The sequence below is a fragment of the Dunckerocampus dactyliophorus genome, chromosome 20, assembly GCF_027744805.1.
Source record: "Dunckerocampus dactyliophorus isolate RoL2022-P2 chromosome 20, RoL_Ddac_1.1, whole genome shotgun sequence".
NCBI lineage: Eukaryota > Metazoa > Chordata > Actinopteri > Syngnathiformes > Syngnathidae > Dunckerocampus > Dunckerocampus dactyliophorus.
The window spans coordinates 18,787,384-18,807,500 of NC_072838.1; the positions used below are offsets into that span (position 1 = coordinate 18,787,384).

The 20,117-nt window shown below is 51.7% G+C and overlaps 4 protein-coding genes across 11 annotated transcripts in view; 2 read left to right on the top strand and 2 right to left on the bottom strand.

The window, feature by feature from the left end:
• Positions 1-214: 214 nt before the first annotated feature.
• chd4a (chromodomain helicase DNA binding protein 4a) lies at positions 215-15,018 on the top strand. 2 transcript variants are annotated; one of them, XM_054764582.1, is made up of 41 exons: positions 215-438; positions 799-951; positions 2,559-2,668; positions 2,769-3,011; positions 4,071-4,189; positions 4,266-4,531; positions 4,617-4,747; positions 4,856-4,997; positions 5,361-5,530; positions 5,609-5,842; positions 5,937-6,140; positions 6,212-6,420; positions 6,512-6,643; positions 6,721-6,820; positions 6,898-7,089; positions 7,583-7,783; positions 7,874-8,011; positions 8,135-8,256; positions 8,361-8,534; positions 8,645-8,786; positions 9,931-10,062; positions 10,140-10,257; positions 10,378-10,502; positions 10,587-10,679; positions 10,764-10,902; positions 10,988-11,157; positions 11,257-11,434; positions 11,519-11,608; positions 11,693-11,784; positions 11,853-11,986; positions 12,061-12,205; positions 12,281-12,431; positions 12,514-12,620; positions 12,692-12,911; positions 12,981-13,031; positions 13,112-13,282; positions 13,374-13,482; positions 13,561-13,693; positions 13,795-13,990; positions 14,082-14,257; positions 14,373-15,018. In XM_054764582.1, exons 2-41 carry the CDS (start codon positions 894-896, stop codon positions 14,385-14,387), a joined length of 5,832 nt encoding a protein of 1,943 aa, XP_054620557.1. In that variant the 5' UTR covers positions 215-438; positions 799-893; the 3' UTR covers positions 14,388-15,018. The 2 variants fall into 2 exon arrangements, with proteins under 2 accessions (XP_054620557.1, XP_054620558.1); XM_054764583.1 differs by having other exon boundaries at positions 5,364-5,530.
• On the bottom strand, positions 14,732-16,665 carry LOC129173576 (vesicle-associated membrane protein 2-like). The gene is made up of 5 exons (XM_054764618.1): positions 16,619-16,665; positions 16,160-16,280; positions 15,801-15,959; positions 15,300-15,351; positions 14,732-15,018 (listed from the first exon to the last, which is right to left on the bottom strand). Coding segments are annotated over exons 1-5 (351 nt in total). The 5' UTR covers positions 16,621-16,665; the 3' UTR covers positions 14,732-15,001.
• Positions 16,666-16,668: 3 nt separating this feature from the next.
• LOC129173571 (glyceraldehyde-3-phosphate dehydrogenase-like) lies at positions 16,669-19,817 on the bottom strand. Of its 3 annotated transcripts, XR_008567254.1 has the most exons (13): positions 19,437-19,817; positions 19,328-19,363; positions 18,641-18,740; positions 18,458-18,567; positions 18,303-18,393; positions 18,124-18,239; positions 17,979-18,060; positions 17,753-17,904; positions 17,603-17,681; positions 17,442-17,525; positions 17,291-17,388; positions 16,882-17,039; positions 16,669-16,719 (listed from the first exon to the last, which is right to left on the bottom strand). XR_008567254.1 is itself a non-coding variant. In XM_054764608.1 (12 exons), the coding sequence occupies exons 1-12, from the start codon at positions 19,487-19,489 to the stop codon at positions 16,970-16,972; spliced, it is 1,071 nt and encodes a 356-aa protein (XP_054620583.1). In that variant the 5' UTR covers positions 19,490-19,816; the 3' UTR covers positions 16,741-16,969. The 3 variants fall into 3 exon arrangements, 2 of the variants coding, with proteins under 2 accessions (XP_054620583.1, XP_054620584.1); XM_054764608.1 differs by lacking the exon at positions 16,669-16,719 and having other exon boundaries at positions 16,741-17,039; positions 19,437-19,816; XM_054764609.1 differs by lacking the exon at positions 16,669-16,719 and having other exon boundaries at positions 16,741-17,039; positions 18,641-18,745; positions 19,328-19,486.
• The window catches only part of LOC129173564 (uncharacterized), a 12,741-nt gene continuing 12,248 nt past the window's right edge, over positions 19,625-20,117 (top strand). For 2 of the 5 annotated variants that reach the window (XM_054764589.1, XM_054764586.1), the window contains exon 1: positions 19,626-20,117. This exon is cut by the window's right edge and continues 1,583 nt beyond it. The gene's annotated coding sequence lies outside the window, so the exon portion shown is untranslated. The other 3 variants (XM_054764588.1, XM_054764584.1, XM_054764587.1) reach the window with 3 other exon arrangements.

The window sequence follows — 20,117 nt, forward strand, 5'->3', positions numbered from 1 at the left end:
TGGGATGCCAGCAGAGGTGGGCGGGGGAGCGTCTCCATGGTAACCCTGGTTACCATGTGAGGAAGGGGGGGGGGTGCATGGAGGAATGGGGAAGAGACTGTCGGGAGAGGGAGGGGGTGAGTTGAATATTATGGTCTGTACGTTGCAAGGTAACTATGCAGAGTGGGGGAGGGGTGACCGAAGTGTGTGTGTGTGTGGGGGGGGGGGGGATATTATGGGATGCCTGCCCCCTGATCTCTTTGTGTGTGCGTGCGCGCGCGCGGGGCGTGTGTAGTGTGCGAGGCAGAAGAAGGCGACGACGTCGTGCGCACACGCCGCCTCAAAATCAGGCGAATATCCTGAAATTGACGGGCCGAACACCGTTACCTGGACGGAGCAGCCGCCACCAAGTATTGATTGATCGGAGGACAGAGGCTGGACTTTTTCGGGCGGCAACTTGTGAGTACTTTTATGTGGTGTCGAGTTGGAGACATGCGACGGTCGGCTGCCGGCTTGTCAGGGTTTCAATGAGCTTTGTGGTGCTTTGAGATTTGGAGATGAGATGTTTGTTGAGTTAACCTCAAATGTGACGCTCGGCTAGCTAATGCTAATAAGACAAACGCAACACTTGCTAATGTTCCACATAGTTGAAGATAAAGTTCCATTTATTGTCTTGTGCGCCGAGTGTTTGTGTGACTCTGCTTGAATGAGATACATTTTCACTTCCGTTTTTTTTTTTTTTTTGTTCTTGTGTCCCCTGTGGAATCCTGGCCGGCTCCTCACTGCCAACCCGCACACCGCCTCTTGGACACACTCTAGACTGGGCAAAACTCTGGATTATTCTGTAAAGTAACTTTTTATTTAGTTAGCTAAACTGTTAGCTAACTGAATAGAAAAAAGTTTTGCTGTCCACGATGTCTGGGAGCGAGGACGACAGAGATGATTATGGAGCCGAAGACCGGTTAATGCACGGTAAGGACTAGCTAAGTTGCTAATGTTGCTGCTGGCTGTATGCTAACGAGCAGATGTTTTGTCACATTCATATCAATCATGTTCACTTAGCGCCATGCTAGCTAGGGCGCTAGCTGCTAACTACCGGCTTGCTAACGCTAGCGCTACAGTACGCTCTTCCATTTGCGTTGCTGATCAATCGTACCACAATCAAACCGAAATGTCACCTGGTAACCACAAACGAACGCCGGACGGACAACCGGCACCTTGGCGTTAAGTCATGCTGACACACCGGCATGTTCCTGGGGCCTTACGCTGGTCTGCTACCGGGTTTTTTTACGCGTCTATGACAAGATGGAGGCAGCCAGTTAGCTTGGAAGCTGCCAATGACGTCCGGGAGCAGATCCCCTCCTCGTGGCTGGCGCCAAACGAAGGCAAACTAAAATAAAAAGAAACATATTATAGCACAATGTGAATAATACAAATAAGCGATCCGTCTCACATCAGATATTTCATACCGAAATAAGAGCCTTGACGTTTTACTGTTGTCGACCAACGTCACCGTGTTTACCGACGAGAACAAACACTTAGCGTCTGGTGCTACAAAATGCAAGCATTTTCTTTGAATTCAAGTCCATAAACGTTGTTGACGCTGGCACGAAACGCAAACCTTTAACTTAGTTCGGGAAGCATTTTAATGCTAATAGTCACATTTTTTTGAGTGCACTTGGTGGTCCTGCATTGAACATGACTGGAGTGAATCATAAATCATCAACATTTATTTCATCAAGGGTGGCGTGTTTACATGCTGAAATGTTGCATGAATTCGGTTGAAACCATCTGTTAGAAACACACTGGATTATTCAAAGTGAGACCCGTCTTGAATCAGTCAAGTCATCAAGTCGGGTCTGAATGCAGAACCACTTTCATAGATGACTACTTTGTGAGAAATGTAATGTTTTCTTGCTGTTCTTTTTCTATAAAGTAGCTAAAACAACCAAATGTAGTGATTGTTTTGGTTCCCAAGTACGTAAACGCGTAGCAGGTCTTGCTGGATACGTTCACACTTTTCAGTGTTGGTCCATTTTTAAAAACTGCTGAAAATTGAGTCAAGCATCAAGTAAAATGACCGCACCACAGTCTTGGCAGCAAACTCACACCGAGTGAAAGTCACTTCAATGTAAGCCCAGAACTGTAAATAAAGTAGTTAAACATACTTGGAGCGGGCAAAAACGTGTCTTTTTGCAGTGTAACTCACTTGTGGCGTCCACCCCCACGTGCCAGGCCTCGAACCCGTGACCACAAATCCAGCACTAGCCGGTGAGCCAAAAGCCCCGGGCTGTCAACCCTCTGACCAGTGCAGCTCCTAAGCTGTCGAACATTCTATCGCACAGCCACACCCCCTGGCATCCGTTACAGCAGCGCATCTCTGGGAAACTTTTTGGCGTCTTTATATCATTTCTATTCTCTTTGTCACATCTGAAAAAATCTGAAAGTCCTACGAGTGCATGTGACTCAGTTGAGGCAAAAACCTTCTGCTAAAATGAGCATCAAATGCTGTAAAGTTACTTAATGGTCCCTGCTTGTGTGACATGTCCTAACCCTGGGATGTCTCTGCTTGTCCTCAGATGACGAGGAAGAGGAGATTTCAGAGAACGAGGCTCCCAAAGTGAAGAAGAAGAAGAAGGCCAAGAAGAGCCGTGAGAGTAAAGGCAGCAAGCGGCGCTCGCGCAGAGAGGTACGCGTGACCGAGTGTTCGGATAAAGGCGACGAAGCCCCGGTCAGTCAGTCAGCTCCTGTCAGTACAGACATCTCCATCGTCGCTCTCTGCCTTCCAGGAACTTCCCATCAGCTCCCCAGAGCTCATGGACGTGGGCGGGGCCGAGGAGGCGGAGGACGGCGGCCCAGCCCAGCGCTCTGACAGCGAGGGCAGCGACTACACGCCGGGTCGCAAGAAGAAGAAGCGGGCCAGCAGCAGCAAGGACAAGAAGCGCAGCGGGGCCGGTGCCGAACGCAGCTCGTCCAAGAAGAAGGAGCCCGAGCCGGAGGAAGACGATGACGACGACGATGACGACTTCTCGGTGAGGAAAGCCTGTTGTTGTTGTTGAACGTCTGAATGGACGACAGCTTGAACTTCCTGGTGTGTTTGTGTTGTGCCTGAAGACGGACTAGCTGGGAATGAGGCCTTCCCGCCCGTGGAAGCAGTTTGTGTGCTGTGCTTGAAATGTCCACCCCTACCTCCCAGATACCCACTAACCCCAAATATTTGCCCAGGAGGATGCTGAGTGAATGTGGTGAATTTTACACTCCCGATGATTCATATTTTGCCTGTCCTGATGTAAAGAATCGTGCAGCTCGTCTTGTGTGTTCACCAGTTTGAGTGAATCATTTTTGGCTGGAACTCTTTTAAAAAAATAAAATAAAATAAAATAAAATAAGTGGTGGACAAAATGTGTTTCACGTTGGAGTACACATTCATGCTGACCTTTGTTAAAGCACTTTAATATCCTAAATAATGTCACTGATTTGGGAATTTCCCAAAGAAGTTTAGCTGCAGCCTTTTGTGTCTTTGTCTCACCTGTCATGGAGGTCGGCCAGTCAGTGATGTGATATGAGGATGCTTAAACAAAGAGCTGCAGCAGCCAATAGGGGGCCTCCTACTTAATGACACTTACTCTGATGCAAGGGGGGGGGGGGTTGCATGTGTGTCTGGGGTGTGTAATGCATATATGCAGTTTCCATGGCAACCTGTCTAGCGCCACACCGTGTTGTGTTCTTGACCCTTTTTTCTGTTTAGGGTAGAAAAAACATTTTCTTTTCATTTTCGTTAAGATGACAAACTGGGACGCTACACTTGGAGTATTTAGCTTCTCGCCCTACATGCCAGGAATGTGTTTCATGGTGGGCAAGATGCAACACTTGATTTTGTTACTTCTACACACATGCTAACAGTCTGATTAGTTCTTCATGCTTTGATATCTGATGAATGAATGTGTGAGTGTTGTTGTGAGATAAGACCCACTGATGAGCTCATGGCGATCCTGAGCAACCGTAGCTGTCAACTGCAATAAACGCGCTGACGGTGAAGAGAAATGTGACATTGTATTGCAAATGCATGTGATCCTTGTCGTTTCCCGCAGGAGCCAAAGTCGTCCTCCCAGCTGCTGGATGACTGGGGCATGGAGGACATCGATCACGTCTTCTCGGAGGAGGACTACCGTTCTCTGACCAACTACAAGGCCTTCAGTCAGTTTGTCAGGTAGCCGCTCACATCCTGACTTATGTTGGAAAATAACTCCGTTTGATAGTTAAGTGATGGGAAATGTCCCCTGCAGGCCCCTAATCGCAGCCAAGAACCCCAAAATCGCAGTGTCCAAGATGATGATGGTTCTGGGCGCAAAGTGGCGGGAGTTCAGCACCAACAACCCTCTGAGGGGAGCCGCCGCCGCCAACGCCGCCCTGGCCACAGCGAATGTGCCAGCTGCCGTGGACAATATGGTGGCTGAGGCCGCCCCGCCCCCCGCTACGGTCCCAGCCCCGGTGGAGCCCCAGCAGCCCGCCGCACCTCCTCTCCGCAAGGCCAAGACCAAGGAAGGCAAAGGTACGGTTCATGTATTTACTCACAAGATAACGGCTGCTACGTTTGTCTTCACAATCTGACTACAGCTTCCTGTTGGCTCGTGCAGGTCCCAACGCGCGCAAAAAGTCGAAAGCTGCGTCAAAACCACAAGAGAAAAAGAACAACGCAAAGACCAAGAAGGTGGCTCCTCTGAAAATCAAACTGGGAGGCTTCAACAGCAAGAGGAAACGCTCATCGGTACGAGCCGTCTCCTCCTCCGTCACGCTTCCTGCTAAGAGGCAGCTGAGTGTCTGGGAAAATGTTTTACACGCAAACACACTGATTTAGCCTCTCGTTTGTGTTCAGAGCGAGGAGGACGAGCCCGACGTGGACAGCGACTTTGAGGACAGCAGCATGAACAGCATCTCCGTCTCTGAAGGCTCCAACAGTCGCAGCAGCCGCAGCAAAAAGAAGCCTTCGTCCAAGACCAAACCCAAGAGGAAGAAAGGTCATTGTCTTTGAGCCGCGCTCCCGTTCAGATGGTCCATACTGTGCTTTGGAATGGCGATACATAGTGTGACCACATAGCGTAACGACACAGTGAAGTTAACAGAGGAGGAAAGCCACACAGGAAAACAAAAGAACAATGGAAGCCATCTTTCTTCTTGACCTGTGGCTTTTTGTAGTTTTCAGTATACAATCCAATAGTATTAGCATAGTATATAGCTGTATGTAGATACAAAATACTAGGACATGTACAAGGCAACATCAGACATCCTGGTCAAGGCAGCACATGAGGAAAGATAAAGATGTGTAGCGTCTGCTGGAGGTAAGCATCAGTCTCATGGTCCAAGTGGCGTATCTCTCTCAGAAGCTGATGACGGGGACGGCTATGAGACGGACCACCAGGACTACTGTGAGGTGTGTCAGCAGGGCGGCGAGATCATCCTGTGCGACACGTGTCCCAGAGCGTACCACATGGTCTGTCTGGACCCCGACATGGAGAAAGCTCCCGAGGGCACCTGGAGCTGCCCGCACTGTGTAAGTGATGTGCAGCCTGTCCTTTTCTGCCTCCTTCCCTGTTTGGGACGAACTAAATCGTCCTGTCCCGGTCTACAGGAGAAAGAGGGCATCCAGTGGGAGGCGAGGGAGGAGGCCTCAGAAGGTGAGGAGGACAACGGTGATGCCGGGGAGATGGAAGAAGATGACCATCATATGGAGTTCTGCAGGGTATGTAAGGATGGAGGAGAGCTTCTCTGTTGCGACTCGTGCCCGTCGTCCTACCACATCCACTGCCTCAACCCGCCTCTCCCTGAGATCCCCAACGGAGAATGGATCTGCCCCCGCTGCCTGGTGAGTTCTGCTCCCACGGGAGGGCACCATGTTACGCTTGTGACTGTAATGCGGCTTAAGAACCCAAATATGATCTTTTTCCCTCTCCCCCCAGTGTCCTCCCATGAAGGGGAAGGTCCAGAAGATCTTGACATGGCAGTGGGGTGAGCCCCCTCCCCCGACACCTGTGCCCCGCCCACCAGACCTCCCGGCTGACACGCCCGATCCCGCCCCGCTGGCAGGGCGGCCGGAGCGAGAGTTCTTTGCCAAATGGTCCAACATGTCCTACTGGCACTGCTCCTGGGTCACGGAACTACAGGTGTGTGTTGAAGCAACCTTTATGCACACACAGCCATCAGTAGACGGAACCTTTTTATCTGCCATGTCCAGCTGGAGCTCCATTGCCAGGTGATGTTCAGGAACTACCAGCGAAAGAACGACATGGACGAGCCGCCTCCCATCGACTTTGGCGATGGCGAGGAGGACAAGAGCGTCAAGAGGAAGAACAAGGACCCCATGTACGCACAGCTGGAGGAGAAGTACCTCCGCTTTGGAATAAAGATGGAGTGGCTGATGATCCACCGCATCCTGAACCACAGGTCAGAACCAGCAAGACAGGTTGTTGTCTAAAGTTCCTCACATGATGGAGTCTTTTACTGTATGTAAACGGATGCGTCGTGTCCCCTGCAGCGTGGACAGAAAGAACAACGTGCACTATCTTATCAAGTGGCGGGAGCTGCCGTACGACCAGGCCACCTGGGAGGCAGACGACATGGACGTTCCTGAGTTGGACACGTACAAGCTGCAGTATTGGAACCACAGGTACGCACATGGATGGGAGCTCGACCGGCGCTGTGGCATGGTCGCTGTAAGCTCACCGACGCCTGCTTCCCTTCCAGAGAGCTGATGATGGGCGAGGACGGGAAGCCTGGGAAGAAGATCAAGGTGAAAGGTCGTGTGAAGCGTCCTGACAGACCTCCAGAGAACCCTGTGGTTGATGTATGCCCACTTTGGTTTGTTCTAATTGTGCACTTTAAAGTTAGTTTGGCTCACCAGTCTCCCCCTTCCATCACTAGCCCACCATCAAGTTTGAACGCCAGCCTGAGTACCTGGACAGCACGGGGGGAACGCTGCACCCCTACCAACTGGAGGGCCTCAACTGGCTGCGCTTCTCCTGGGCTCAGGGCACCGACACTATCTTGGCTGACGAGATGGGTTTGGGCAAGACAGTCCAGACCGCCGTCTTCCTCTACTCGCTGTATAAAGAGGTGGGTTGCGGGTGGTCATGTGCAGGTAAAACTGTTAAGTTGAATTTTTTTGTGGTGTTTTTGTCTCCATGACGACGGAGGCCTCCTGTATGTGATGGTAACATTGTAGCTGGCTGGCGTTCTGTTGGCCTGCTGCCATCCAGCCATTTTGTGTGAGGCCATGAAATTTGTCAACATTAAGACTAGTATGACTCATCATGCTGTGTGAGACTGCTGCCACCCGAAGGTGGGGGGTGGAATTGCACCTCATCGCGCAGCAGCAGATAAGGAAGTTATCGGTTGACCCTGGATTGTTCTTGTCTTTTTTTGTTTTGTTTTGTTTTTTTTTTTAAACCTTTTGTTGTATGAAAATTAGGCAAGAAAATATTTGTGTCTGTGTCCACGCACATTAACTTCTCACTTTCATTGTTCTCTGTGGACGTGTATGTTTTTACCTGCAATATGGGTCTTGAATGACAGCTCCCTGTGTTGATGGTCCTCTCTGCACCCTCAGGGTCACTCCAAGGGTCCCTTCCTGGTCAGCGCGCCGCTCTCCACCATCATCAACTGGGAGAGAGAGTTTGAGATGTGGGCGCCAGACATGTACGTAGTGACATACGTGGGAGACAAGGACAGCAGGGCCGTCATTAGAGAGAACGAGTTCTCCTTTGAAGACAATGCCATCCGAGGAGGGAAGAAAGCCTCCAAGATGAAGGTGGGACCAGATGGCAGCTAACGACTGGTGGTGAGAGTGATGATTGGCTGATGTTGTGTTTTTTATTGTTGTTTTTTTTCCCAAAAACAGAAAGACTCTTCTATAAAGTTCCACGTCCTGCTGACGTCGTACGAGCTGATCACCATCGACATGGCCATCCTGGGCTCCATCGACTGGGCATGTTTGGTGGTGGACGAGGCCCACAGGCTGAAAAACAACCAGTCCAAGGTACACTACCAGTTTGCTGCATATATTGGCATTTTAATGTCTAATTATTTTACGTTCTGAAATGACTTTCTCTTTACTTATATTCTCTGACCTTGTGATGTCAAACGTGTGTGTTGGCCGCAGTTTTTCCGGGTCTTGAACAACTACCCTCTGCAACACAAGCTGCTGCTCACTGGAACGCCCCTGCAAAATAACCTGGAGGAACTTTTCCATCTGCTGAACTTCCTCACGCCAGAGAGGTTCAGGTAGGCCCAACTTTGCTATGTCACTCCTCTGAGGTTGAGCTTGTCTTGTCACTCCAATCATTATTGTGACTTATTCATGCCACTAAGTGACTTTTTGTGTTTAGCAACCTGGAGGGCTTCCTGGAGGAATTTGCAGACATCGCCAAAGAGGACCAGATCAAGAAGCTGCACGACATGCTGGGCCCGCACATGCTCAGGAGGCTGAAGGCCGACGTCTTTAAGCACATGCCCTCCAAGACGGAGCTCATCGTCCGGGTCGAGCTCAGCCCCCTTCAAAAGTGAGTCCAGTGTTGGGGGAGGAGGGACATCTGCGGCGTGGGATGTGTTGATGTTTGGCCTTTGCTCAGACGGGAAGGAACGTCCTTCTAAAAGTTTGGTCCGTCCACAGGAAATACTACAAATTCATCCTGACCAGGAACTTTGAAGCTCTGAACACGAAAGGAGGAGGGAACCAGGTTTCGCTGCTAAACGTCGTCATGGACCTCAAGAAGTGCTGCAACCACCCCTTCCTCTTCCCTGGCGCTGCAATGGTACGATCCCACCACGATGCCGGACAGCAGTCAACTGCTGCATCATCACAGAATGTTCGGTTTCACGATACTTTTTCACATCCAAGACGATACTGATATTGCAGCCTTGGATATTGGCCAATACGACATCAACACAGATCATGGGTACTATTATTACTTGTAGTGATGCGTGATACCACTGATATCATGAGCCGATACCAATCCGATACGGATATCTAATGTGTCAGGTAAATGTAAAAAAAATTAGCATAAAGAATAGACATTAAATGAAATAAATGATCCTTTTAAATCAGTAATTGAAATAATTTGAAAGCCTGAAGTATGTTGTGGTAGCAGGGTGACTTACAATACAGCCAAGCTAATATACAGCAAGAGGACGGACTCATATCAAATATGTGAAAATGGTATTTTAAACACAAAAAAGTAAAATAATAAAACCATTAAAATAATTGAGTAATTATTAGGAACGTTATTCTCAATTCACACATGGCTGCGTTTACGATGGCTCATCGTTTCAACAGATAAGCATGACCTCAAATAACTGAAGTATCGATATTTTGTTCAGGCAATCGATTTTAGCGCATGAAGAGCTGGTATCGGAAGTACCTACTGTATTTTCAGCATCGATCCTCACATCACTAATGGCGTTTTCTGTAGTGTGGAATGTTACAAAAGGCTTGCTCGGGTGATATTACTCAACAGCAGGTATGCTAAACACTCACTTTGTCACGCTTTGAGGATGTTTGTTGTTTGGGAGCGGGGTGGAAGTTTTGCTTTCTCAGCAGGATTCTCATGTTTTGAGGTGCTGCGCCATGGGGTTGGTCGTGTGGGACTCGGCCTTGATGTCTTTTTCTGACATTGGCGAGGGGTGCTGCCACACGTCCAATGTGGGTCCTGCTCCTTGCTACGTTGATAGCACTGTTGTGATCACGTGGGATTTGCACGCTGGATCCGCCGCTGCTGTGGTGGAGTCCGGGACTCATAGATGTTAGATTCAGGCCGATATTATCCAAGAATTGTTGAAGTTTTTTTGTGCTGATATCAGATTGGGCCACCCCTTTTTATAGAATGAATGAATTTTTGTTGAATGCCAGCAATCTACAATAGGAAGGTTTCTGATGTCATGAAACCCAACTCTTAACAGGAAGCTCCAAAGTTGCCCAACGGAATGTACGACGGCAACTCCCTCATTAAGGCTGCTGGGAAACTGATGCTGCTGCAGAAGATGATGAGGAAGCTGAAGGAGGGCGGACACAGGGTGCTCATCTTCTCTCAGGTAAGACACGGCACTCGAACACCGCTTTCACAGCCCAGCAAGTTGACACGGCAGCCACCCGCCGTGTTGTCCCGCAGATGACTAAGATGTTGGACCTGCTGGAGGACTTCCTTGAGAACGAGGGCTACAAGTACGAGCGTATCGACGGCAGCATCACAGGAGGGATGAGGCAGGAGGCCATCGATCGCTTCAACGGTAAGCAGCCTCCCCTGGTGTGTGTGTGTGTGTGTGTGTGTGTGTGTTGTTTTTTTTTTTTTTTTTTTTTTTTTTAAGACATGACTTCATGCAGATGATTGATGTTATTGAACCGCTCAGCTCCTGGCGCTCAGCAGTTTGCCTTCCTGCTGTCGACGAGGGCCGGAGGTCTGGGCATCAACCTGGCCACCGCCGACACAGTCATCATCTACGACTCAGACTGGAATCCTCACAATGACATCCAGGTGGGCCTTCACTACACTTTAGATGAGTGAAGCTTACTATATCTTCTTACTGTAGAGCTCATTTGCCCCCCGCCCCCATTGCAGGCCTTTAGCAGAGCGCATAGAATCGGTCAGAACAAGAAAGTGATGATCTACCGCTTCGTCACCAAGGCCTCAGTGGAGGAGAGGATCACTCAGGTAAGAGCAGGTGCACCAAAGTGCTCACCTCATTCCCCATCAGACCCGCTAACCTCACGACTCCACGCCTGCCCCATCTGTTAGGTCGCTAAGAAAAAGATGATGCTGACCCACCTGGTTGTCCGACCTGGCCTCGGATCTAAAACGGGCTCCATGTCGAAGCAGGAACTAGATGACATTCTCAAATTTGGAACAGAAGAACTCTTCAAAGACGAGGGAGAGGGTGAGCCTCCTTTGCCAGTGAAGGTTGTTTTAACTGAATATGGTGTGTAGTGCGACAGTTCTTTTTCCTGCCCCTCTGTGCTCAGGTGAGAACAAGGAGGACGACAGCAGCGTCATCCACTACGACGACAAGGCCATTGAACGGCTGCTGGACAGAAACCAGGACGCCACAGACGACACAGAGCTGCAGAGCATGAATGAGTACCTGAGCTCCTTCAAGGTGGCGCAGTACGTGGTCAAGGATGAGGATGAGGAGGTGAGCAGCAGCACACACACACACACACACTCACACACACACACACACAAAATTATACTTGATGTTTCCCCCTTTTCCTCTCCTGTCTTTCCCGCTCAGGAGGAGGAGGTGCAGCGTGAGATCATCAAGCAGGAAGAGAGCGTGGACCCCGACTACTGGGAGAAGCTCCTGCGTCATCATTACGAGCAGCAGCAGGAGGACTTGGCTCGCAACCTGGGCAAGGGCAAGCGCATCCGCAAGCAGGTCAACTACAACGACGGCTCGCAGGAGGACAGAGGTGACACTCCAACCTCAATGTGTTTGTTTTTAAACAAAGTAATGTAAGTATTCCACTCACTCCCTCCTTATTTTCATCTCACAGCCGATTGGCAGGATGACCAGTCTGACGGCCAGTCAGATTACTCTGTGGCCTCCGAGGAGGGGGATGAGGACTTTGATGAGCGGACAGAAGGTAACATTATTTTGTGGAACGCTCTGGGCCAAACCTCCCTGGTGGAGGTCATGACGTCTCACCATGTCTGCCTGTCACCTGTAGCCAATTCACGCAGGCCTAACAGGAAGGGCCTGAGGAACGAGCGCGACAAGCCACTGCCCCCCCTGCTGGCCAGGGTGGGAGGCAACATTGAGGTAGGCCGACGCACTCAGACGACACTGCAGCATTTGATGCCTGAGCGCTAACACGAGGTGTTGCACAGGTGCTGGGCTTCAACTCTCGGCAGAGGAAGGCCTTCCTCAACGCAGTGATGCGTTACGGCATGCCCCCCCAAGACGCCTTCACCACCCAGTGGTTGGTCCGAGACCTCCGAGGCAAATCCGAGAAAGAGTTCAAGTAAAAGTCTTTGTGTTTGGCTGATGACCTCAAACGCATCCGTGCCTTCATCGTCCTCTGTGTGTCCCCATCAGGGCTTACGTGTCTCTGTTCATGCGTCACCTTTGCGAGCCGGGAGCCGACGGCGCAGAGACCTTTGCGGACGGCGTTCCCAGGGAAGGGTTGTCACGGCAACACGTTCTTACCCGCATCGGCGTCATGTCGCTCATCCGCAAGAAGGTAACACACTGACTGATGGAGACCAGGCCATCTTCAACGTTTGTCTTTGTGACGCTTCGTCTCGTTGTCCTTCAGGTTCAGGAGTTCGAACACGTCAACGGCCAGTGGTCCATGCCGTGGATGGCCGAGCTGGAGGAGAACAAGCGAGCCGCTCAGCCCGACTCACCGGGGAAAACACCGTCCACGGGAACCCCCGCTGACACACAGCCCAACACGCCCGCTCCAGGTAATGCACGCTCACGGAAAAGGGTCACGCCTCTCGTACACGTGCACTTCCTGTCTAACACCGTGTCAAAATAATTCTTCAGTGGACGAGGCAAAGAGCGACGAGGCCTTCAAAGATGCAGAGAGGGACACGAAGAAAGACTGCGAGGCGGACAAGAACGGCAAAGACGCCACAAAGGGCGCCAGCGAGGTGACTACGCCAGACCGACTCTTGAGACTGAAAAGTCTGCATGGGATCACGGAATCCACTTCCTCATCCAGGTGATCTCCATCCCAGACGATGATGAGAAAAGTCCGTCAGAGGAGCAGAAGAACGGTGAGGAGCCCATGGAGGTGGAGAAGGCAACCAATGGAGAAGCAGAGAGCGGGAAGGACGGCGAGAGCGAGAAGAAGAGTCTGGATGGCGGAGAGCACTCTGCGTCTCCCTCAGAGGCCAAGAGCGAGGGGGCGGAGTCTAAAAGCCAAGACTCTGAAGTTAAAGGTGAACTTCAGAACACACGTGCATATCCTTGACACAAAACGTGTGCTAAACACTCGTCATTGGTTCTAGAAGACAAGACTGAGAAGATGGACACGGCTCCGCCCACAGACGACAAGAAAGGTACCGTCTGGTTTGTTGCCATGTGGTGCCAAACGCTCCTTCTCGTCCCGTGCTGAACTCTGGCCCCTCCCACCCTGCAGATGCAAAGGAAGACAAGGAGGCTCCGAGGTTGGAGGAGGCCACCAAACTGCAGAATGGCGATAGCAGCAAGGAGGGCGGAGCCTCAGCCAGCGCCGCTGCAGCAGCCAACGAGGAGAAGAAGAAAGCAAAGACGCGCTTCATGTTTAACATTGCAGATGGAGGATTCACAGGTACACACACACACACACACACACACACACACACACACACACACACACACACACACACACGTTAGGCTCTAAATGATGTTCTGTCTGTCAGAGCTCCACTCCTTGTGGCAGAACGAGGAGCGGGCTGCCACAGTTACCAAGAAAACAAACGAGATCTGGCACCGTCGCCATGACTACTGGCTGCTGGCCGGCATCATTCAGTATCCTTTCCCCCACGTGCACTCGGAACGCCATGAGGTGTGTTCTTGTCGTTGTCCACCTTGACCGGCGCCCTCAAGACACGGTTACGCTCGCTGGCAGGACATCCAGAATGACGTGAAGTTCGCCATCCTCAACGAGCCTTTTAAAGGAGAGATGAACCGAGGAAACTTCCTGGAAATCAAGAACAAGTTCCTGGCCAGGAGGTTCAAGGTGGGATGCAGGCTGAGATGTTGATAAATTCACTTAGACGTGTTGGCTCCTGTAGTTGGGATGTAACGTGTGTGTGTGTGTGTGTGTGTGTGTGTGTGTAGCTCTTAGAGCAGGCCCTGGTGATCGAGGAGCAGCTGCGCCGCGCCGCCTACCTCAACATGTCTGAGGACCCCTCCCACCCCTCCATGGCCCTCAACACCCGCTTCAGCGAGGTGGAGTGTTTGGCTGAGTCCCACCAGCACCTCAGCAAGGAGTCCATGTCGGGCAACAAGCCGGCCAACGCCGTCCTGCACAAAGGTCAGTGGCGTGCCAATGCCGTCATGGTAACAAAGATGGAGAACGGAGTTTGTCAATAAAGGTGTCCCGTTGTTGCCACGATGCTCCCCAGTGCTGAAGCAGCTGGAGGAGCTGCTGAGCGACATGAAGGCGGACGTCACCCGCCTCCCGGCAACCATCGCCCGGATACCGCCGGTCGCCGTGCGCCTGCAGATGTCCGAGAGGAACATCCTGAGCCGCTTGGCGAGCCGAGGACCCGAGACCCAGACACAAGCACAGACGCAACAGGTACGGATGCGTGACGGGACGTTCACCTGCCAGCGCTCCACTCTGATTGGCTCCTGTGGCGTTTAAGTTGCACTTTAACCTTTTTTTTTTTTTTTCACCCCCACCCCCACCGCAGATGTCACAGCAGTAGACTGAAGCTCTGCTCTTTACCTCGAAACCCCCCCCCCCACACCACCACCACCACCACCTCGACATTCCTGCTGGGTGCACATGCTGACACGCCCAACTCGCCCCTTGTCCCACCCCCTCAAAAATCAGACTTTAACTTTTGTGGAAGACGGAATTCCTTCCTGACTCCGCGTTTGAGGCTGTGGACAGAAAAGCTATTTTATTTTTTTTCCTCCCTTTTTTCAACTTCTGTATTAATATTATTGATATAATGTTATTATGATGGTTTTTTGGGACCTAAATAAAAAAGTGAAATAAGCCGTTGACTTTGGTCAGTGAGGTATGCCAACATTCAGACACAATGGATGCTATTGAACATGATTTATTAATACAATCACAACAAACATGGTGGCAGTCACATGATGTACAACTAGCAGCAACTCTACTGTCCGCCAGGGGGCAGCTTTCTCAGAAGACAACATGAGGATTTGATTGGACATGTTTGAAATGCAAATATTGTGGTTTAGCGTTACCACAGAGGTGAACGTTAGCCAGCAGCCATTGCAGAGCATGCGAGGAAGGCGACGGTGAAGAGCAGGAAGCGCTTGAGGTGTGTGGGGGGGGTCCGAGTTTGACTCAGTAGAAGAAATACACTGAGGACGCGGAGCAGAGACCAACCTTTACTTTGTAGGTTAGACATGTCACTGAAAGGTCATCTCAATGCAGGAAGTCAAGAAGCCTGGGACAACCAATCACAGCTTGAAAGGGGAGGAGCTTGACGCTTTCTTTTTTTTTTAAGTATGAAAGTGTGCAAATTGAGACACAGCCCTGTTTTAGCAGCTAGAGGGCGCTAAAGACTAGACTTCCTGACATAAGATGAACCAATCAGATGATGTGTAATAGTACAGGTGTATATACAAATAAAGCCACTCACAAAAGATGACGCCAAAGAAAATGACGCCTACAATAGCCATGATGATCATCATCTGGAAGGGAAGAACACATCAGTAGCATGCAAACATGCTAACAACTATATGCTAAACGGGGGAGGGGAGGTGAGAGAGGGCTGATGCGGAGTGTAATGTGTGTGTGTGTGTGTGTGTGTTATGTCCAGACCGCCTGAAGACATTTTGTGTAAAGATGGCCTTTACGGCCACAAGGAAGCATTGGCGTTGATGTCCGAGTGACATCACATCACAGATGGCTGCTTAATCCTCACAATAATCCAGATTGGCATTTCTGATTTCCTGCTCGCTGTCACTCATCCTCTGATGTGATCCGCCCCCCTCCTGTGCTGATTGGGTGATCAGAGGCTAGAAAAACAGCCAGCCTTGTGGGCGGAGTTTACTGTCATGATGGCGGGATGATCAGGAACAGTGCATGCTGTACATGTTTACATACACGTACGTACTTCACAAACCACACGCACACCCACCTTGCAGTTCTTCCACCAGTACTTGTTCTTCAGCTTGGCGGCGCTGCTCTCGAACTGCGAGGCTCCGGCCTGTAGGGCGTCAGCGCGGTCGTCCAGTTCCGACAGCTTCTGGTCCCTCTCCAGGACCTTGTCCACGTTCACACGCATGATGTCCACCACCTAGAGTCCACCACAGGGGCCTTGTTGGTCAAAAGGCTCATTGTCACCCAGGAGCAGTGAGCTAGCACAGAGTCCGTTTAGCTAGTTCTGCCACTAGATGGCAGCAGCTTCTTAATCGCTCGTTACCGCCGCTACAGGCCGGAAGCGGCATTACAAGCGATGGCTACCTTAATTTAGCAGGCTGCCTTAATTTGGCTCACCTCGTCCACCTGCGCCTGCGTCTGCTGAAGCCGCCTGTTGCTGGTGAGGTTGGGGGCCGCCGCCGGTGGGCCCCCTTCGGAGTCGGGGGCTCCTGGGGTGCCTGCTGCATCTGGAGTAGACCTGATGGGGGTGGGGCATGTCCACTCGACTCACAGTCTGCTTCCAAAGTTACTCGACCGCCATCACGTCATAATTCTAACGTGTCTCAGGTACACTTCCGCACACGCACGTGCACAAAATATACAGTATATATTATAAAAGTATATGATGTATTATAATATATATCATATGAAACTATACGACGTCTTCTATGACGATGAAGACGAAAAAGACGCGCGAGTTTTCACGCTCGTCATCACGCGCGTGCCATCAACTTTCCAAACGAACAAGTTTTGTTAAAATGAGTTTTCTACGTTAAATAAAAAAGGAGTGGAATATGTCAATGATGATATACTCACATCTCAGCTGCAGGACGATGGAGATAATCCAGTGTGGACAGCGGGGAGGGGGGGCAGGGGGCGATGGAGGGAGGGATTTAAAGAGACCGACTGTCACGCTACTGCACATGCGCAGATACACACACGCACACAGACTGCTTCATATAAGATAGCAGACATTTAACAAGATGTTTCTCAGCGTTTGTCCTTCATGACGTAACAGCCAGCAAACACTGATCCGTGTCTTTATTAATACTTCATTATTATTAATATTAATACTCAACCAGTGTTGTCATGTGTTCCTAATCAAGTGGCCCCAGCGGAGGATCAACTGTCAGTTATTTATGAGTTAACGATGTGATGATGACGTCTTCACTCCTTGGTGAACATGTGTTGGACCAGGTCGCACACGCGCTGGCTGTAGCCGAACTCGTTGTCGTACCTGCAAGCAGGAAGTGACGGCAGGGTTAGGGGCGTGGCCGCAGCCGACGTGATGCGCAGACACGCATCAGCAGGTGAGCTTCGATACAATCAGCGCTCAGCCTTATACAGAAAATTCGTCATGCGGTGTCCAAAGTGTGTCCCAGGGGCCATTTGCGGCCCGCAGCGCGTTTTATTGCAGAAATACAATTGAAGAAGAAATGTAACAAAAACAGCAAAAGCGGGTAAAAAAAGGTTTCTGTGTGGACTCACCAGGACACCAGCTTGACAAAGTGGTCGTTGAGGGCGATGCCGGCGCCGGCGTCAAAGATGGAGGAGCGTGGGTCGCTGTTGAAGTCCGTGGACACCACCTGCAGACACACAACGTCAACTCCTGCCAGCTCCACATGTGACGTGGCGTCACCTGGTCCTCCGTGTATCCAAGGATTCCCTTCATGGGACCATCTGCGGCGGCCTGGACCGCCTTCTTGATGTCGTCATACTTGGCCTGGCGGACACAAGGACTCAGTGGGTGACTGACAGCCGCCACACGACCCCCTTCACCGTCTTCACAGACGTACTTACGGGCTTCTCCAGGCGCACGGTCAGGTCGACGACGGACACATTGGGGGTGGGGACACGGAAGGCCATGCCGGTCAGCTTCCTGTAAAGGAGGAAGCGAAGAGCTCATTGGGCCACGCCCCTCTCACAGTGGACAGGAAGTGAAAGGCGTACCCGTTCAGCTCGGGGACGACCTTGCCCACGGCCTTGGCGGCGCCGGTGGAGGCGGGAATGATGTTCTGCGAGGCGCCGCGTCCGTCCCGCCACAGCTTCCCGGAGGGACCGTCCACCGTCTTCTGCGTGGCAGTGATGGCGTGAACGGTGCTCTGTGGGGGGGCGGAGCTAGGCGGGTTATTGTCAGCCGATGACGGCGCGTGTGCGAAGAAGGACGCGTCGTTACCATCAGACCCTCAACGATGCCGAAGTTGTCGTTGATGACCTTGGCGAGCGGCGCCAGGCAGTTGGTGGTGCAGGAAGCGTTGCTATGGAAACACCCTTCATGAGCATCCTCATGCCGGCGCCACGCTGGCGGTCACATGACTCACCTGACCACCTGCATGGAGTTGTCGTACTTCTCGTGGTTGACGCCCATGACGAACATGGGGGCGTCAGCGCTGGGGGCGGAGATCACCACCCTTTTGGCCCCGCCCTTTAGGTGAGCCTGGTGGGGGCAGGACATAGGTGAAGGGTGAAGTAAGTGGGGGCGGGGGGTAGCAGCACTTACTGAGGCCTTCTCAATGGTGGTGAAGACCCCCGTGGACTCCACCACGTAGTCAACGCCGGCCTCGCTCCATTTAATATTGGTGGGGTCCCTCCTGCACGGGGGGGGCCGTCAGGCTGACATGACAACAAAGAAAGCGCGAGGAGGCGGAGACGTACTCGTGGAAGACGGTGATGTGCGTGCTGCCGATGACCAGATTGCCGCCCTCCGCCTTCACCTCGCCGTGCTTCCAGGCGCCGTGCGTGGAGTCGTACTTGAACATGTACACCTGCGACAGGGTGGGGGGGTATGTCGTCAACGCCATGTTAGCCGCTAGCCAGGTGCCGCTTGACGCCTCTCACCATGTAGTCCAGGTCGATGAAGGGGTCGTTGATGGCCGCCACCTCCACTTTGCCTCCTGTGGCGGCCGCCCGTGTCACCAGGCGCCCGATACGCCCGAATCTGACCTCAAGATGGAAGACCAATCGGTTATTTGTATCGTCATCAGCAGTCGTAGGATTCTTATTTCCATCTGTGGGCTGCATGAAGCTGCAGTTCCCTGCTGCCGCCAGCAGATGGAGCTTTAGTCCGCAGGGAGAAGCTTCACTGTTTGCACCAAATATGGCCGCCGTGTCACACCAGGTTAAACATGGGGGGGGGGCATCTTTAATAGCTCATTGTGTTCAGTAAGCAAGGGGGCGGAGCTTGTTCGGACCCAGCAGTGAACCGGGGGCAAGGTTAGATGTATATAAATGGAACAAAGGAATGTGACAGCTGAGAGGGCGGCCTGACGCTAACGGACAACATAACCAGGGAATAGACGGATCCGCTGTGGTCCGTCCTCAAGGTCAGTGTGACACTGAGGCCCGATGATGAGCGTGGACCAACTGATTCCTTGTGGCTCAGCAAGCTTTTGTGACAACTTTGACTCCAGGAAATAGACACATCCTCTGCCACGACGACACGAGGGCAGTTAGATATCGGCTAAAGGAGGACTTTGTAACAATTTAAGTTGAAAGTTTTGCCCCCAAAGGATGTGAGAGACTCACCCGTTGATGCCGATCTTCACCATGATGACGTTTGCTCTGCGAGACACGGGATGCTCGTGAAGACGTCGCTCAAAGCCACAAACTCCTCAAAATGAAAAGTTCAAGTCACCTGGTCCTCTGACGGTCCTCACTGGGGGGAGCTGCCAATGCGGGGACAAGCATGAGGGGGGCGAGTGTTATTTATGGAGCGGGCAGGCCTCGCACGCCCCCCCCTTCTCCTATTGGTTAAGGGTCATGTGACTCTGCCAGGCAAAAAGTTGGTGCGTGACAGATTGACCTTTTAGTGTAGCTAACTTTAGCTACATACGATATACCCATCAATCAATATGGAGTGCAGTGATCCCGTCCCCCCAGGTCACACTGTCATTGCCCTCCAGCACCCCCATGATGGACTCCAAGAAGGGTGGGCACTCTGAGCCAGGACCCTTTCCCCGACCTGAAGACGCAGGGAAGTAACCCCCTCATTCACCAGGGACAACTCCAGCACGCAGGCACTGGGGGGCTGGGGCCTATTAGCAAAACCACACCAGCTACCCGCCTCGTCCCTGCAGTAGATCACACGCGATGCTCTTCAGCCCTTCTCTGACTGGATCATCCATGGTGGGCCCCTCCAGCGGGTGGCAGACGATGACTGATTCACAGCTTCTGGGATGAGACCCCGCACCTCCAAATCGGAGGCCGTGGTTCTCAGGCGGAAAAGGGTGGATTGGACCCTTCAGGTTGGGAGGGAGGCTTTTCCCCCGTGTGGAGGAGTTCAAGTATCCCAGGATCTTGTTGCAGCGGGAGATCG

Excerpts from the sequence above, each read along its gene's own strand:
- chd4a (XM_054764582.1), top strand. The coding sequence starts at position 894 with ATGTCTGGGAGCGAGGACGACAGAGATGATTATGGAGCCGAAGACCGG. Across the intron at positions 952-2,558 it reads CGAAGACCGGTTAATGCACG|ATGACGAGGAAGAGGAGATT; the intron begins GTAAGGACTAGC and ends GCTTGTCCTCAG. Across the intron at positions 8,012-8,134 it reads TGAAAAACAACCAGTCCAAG|TTTTTCCGGGTCTTGAACAA; the intron begins GTACACTACCAG and ends TGTTGGCCGCAG.
- LOC129173576 (XM_054764618.1), bottom strand. Across the intron at positions 15,960-16,159 it reads CGCAGGCGCAGGTGGACGAG|GTGGTGGACATCATGCGTGT; the intron begins GTGAGCCAAATT and ends GGTGGACTCTAG. Across the intron at positions 15,352-15,800 it reads ACTGGTGGAAGAACTGCAAG|ATGATGATCATCATGGCTAT; the intron begins GTGGGTGTGCGT and ends CTTCCCTTCCAG.
- LOC129173571 (XM_054764608.1), bottom strand. The coding sequence starts at position 19,489 with ATGCTTGTCCCCGCATTGGCAGCTCCCCCCAGTGAGGACCGTCAGAGG. Across the intron at positions 18,061-18,123 it reads AACTCCATGCAGGTGGTCAG|CAACGCTTCCTGCACCACCA; the intron begins GTGAGTCATGTG and ends GTGTTTCCATAG. Across the intron at positions 17,526-17,602 it reads CCGTGCGCCTGGAGAAGCCC|GCCAAGTATGACGACATCAA; the intron begins GTAAGTACGTCT and ends TGTGTCCGCCAG.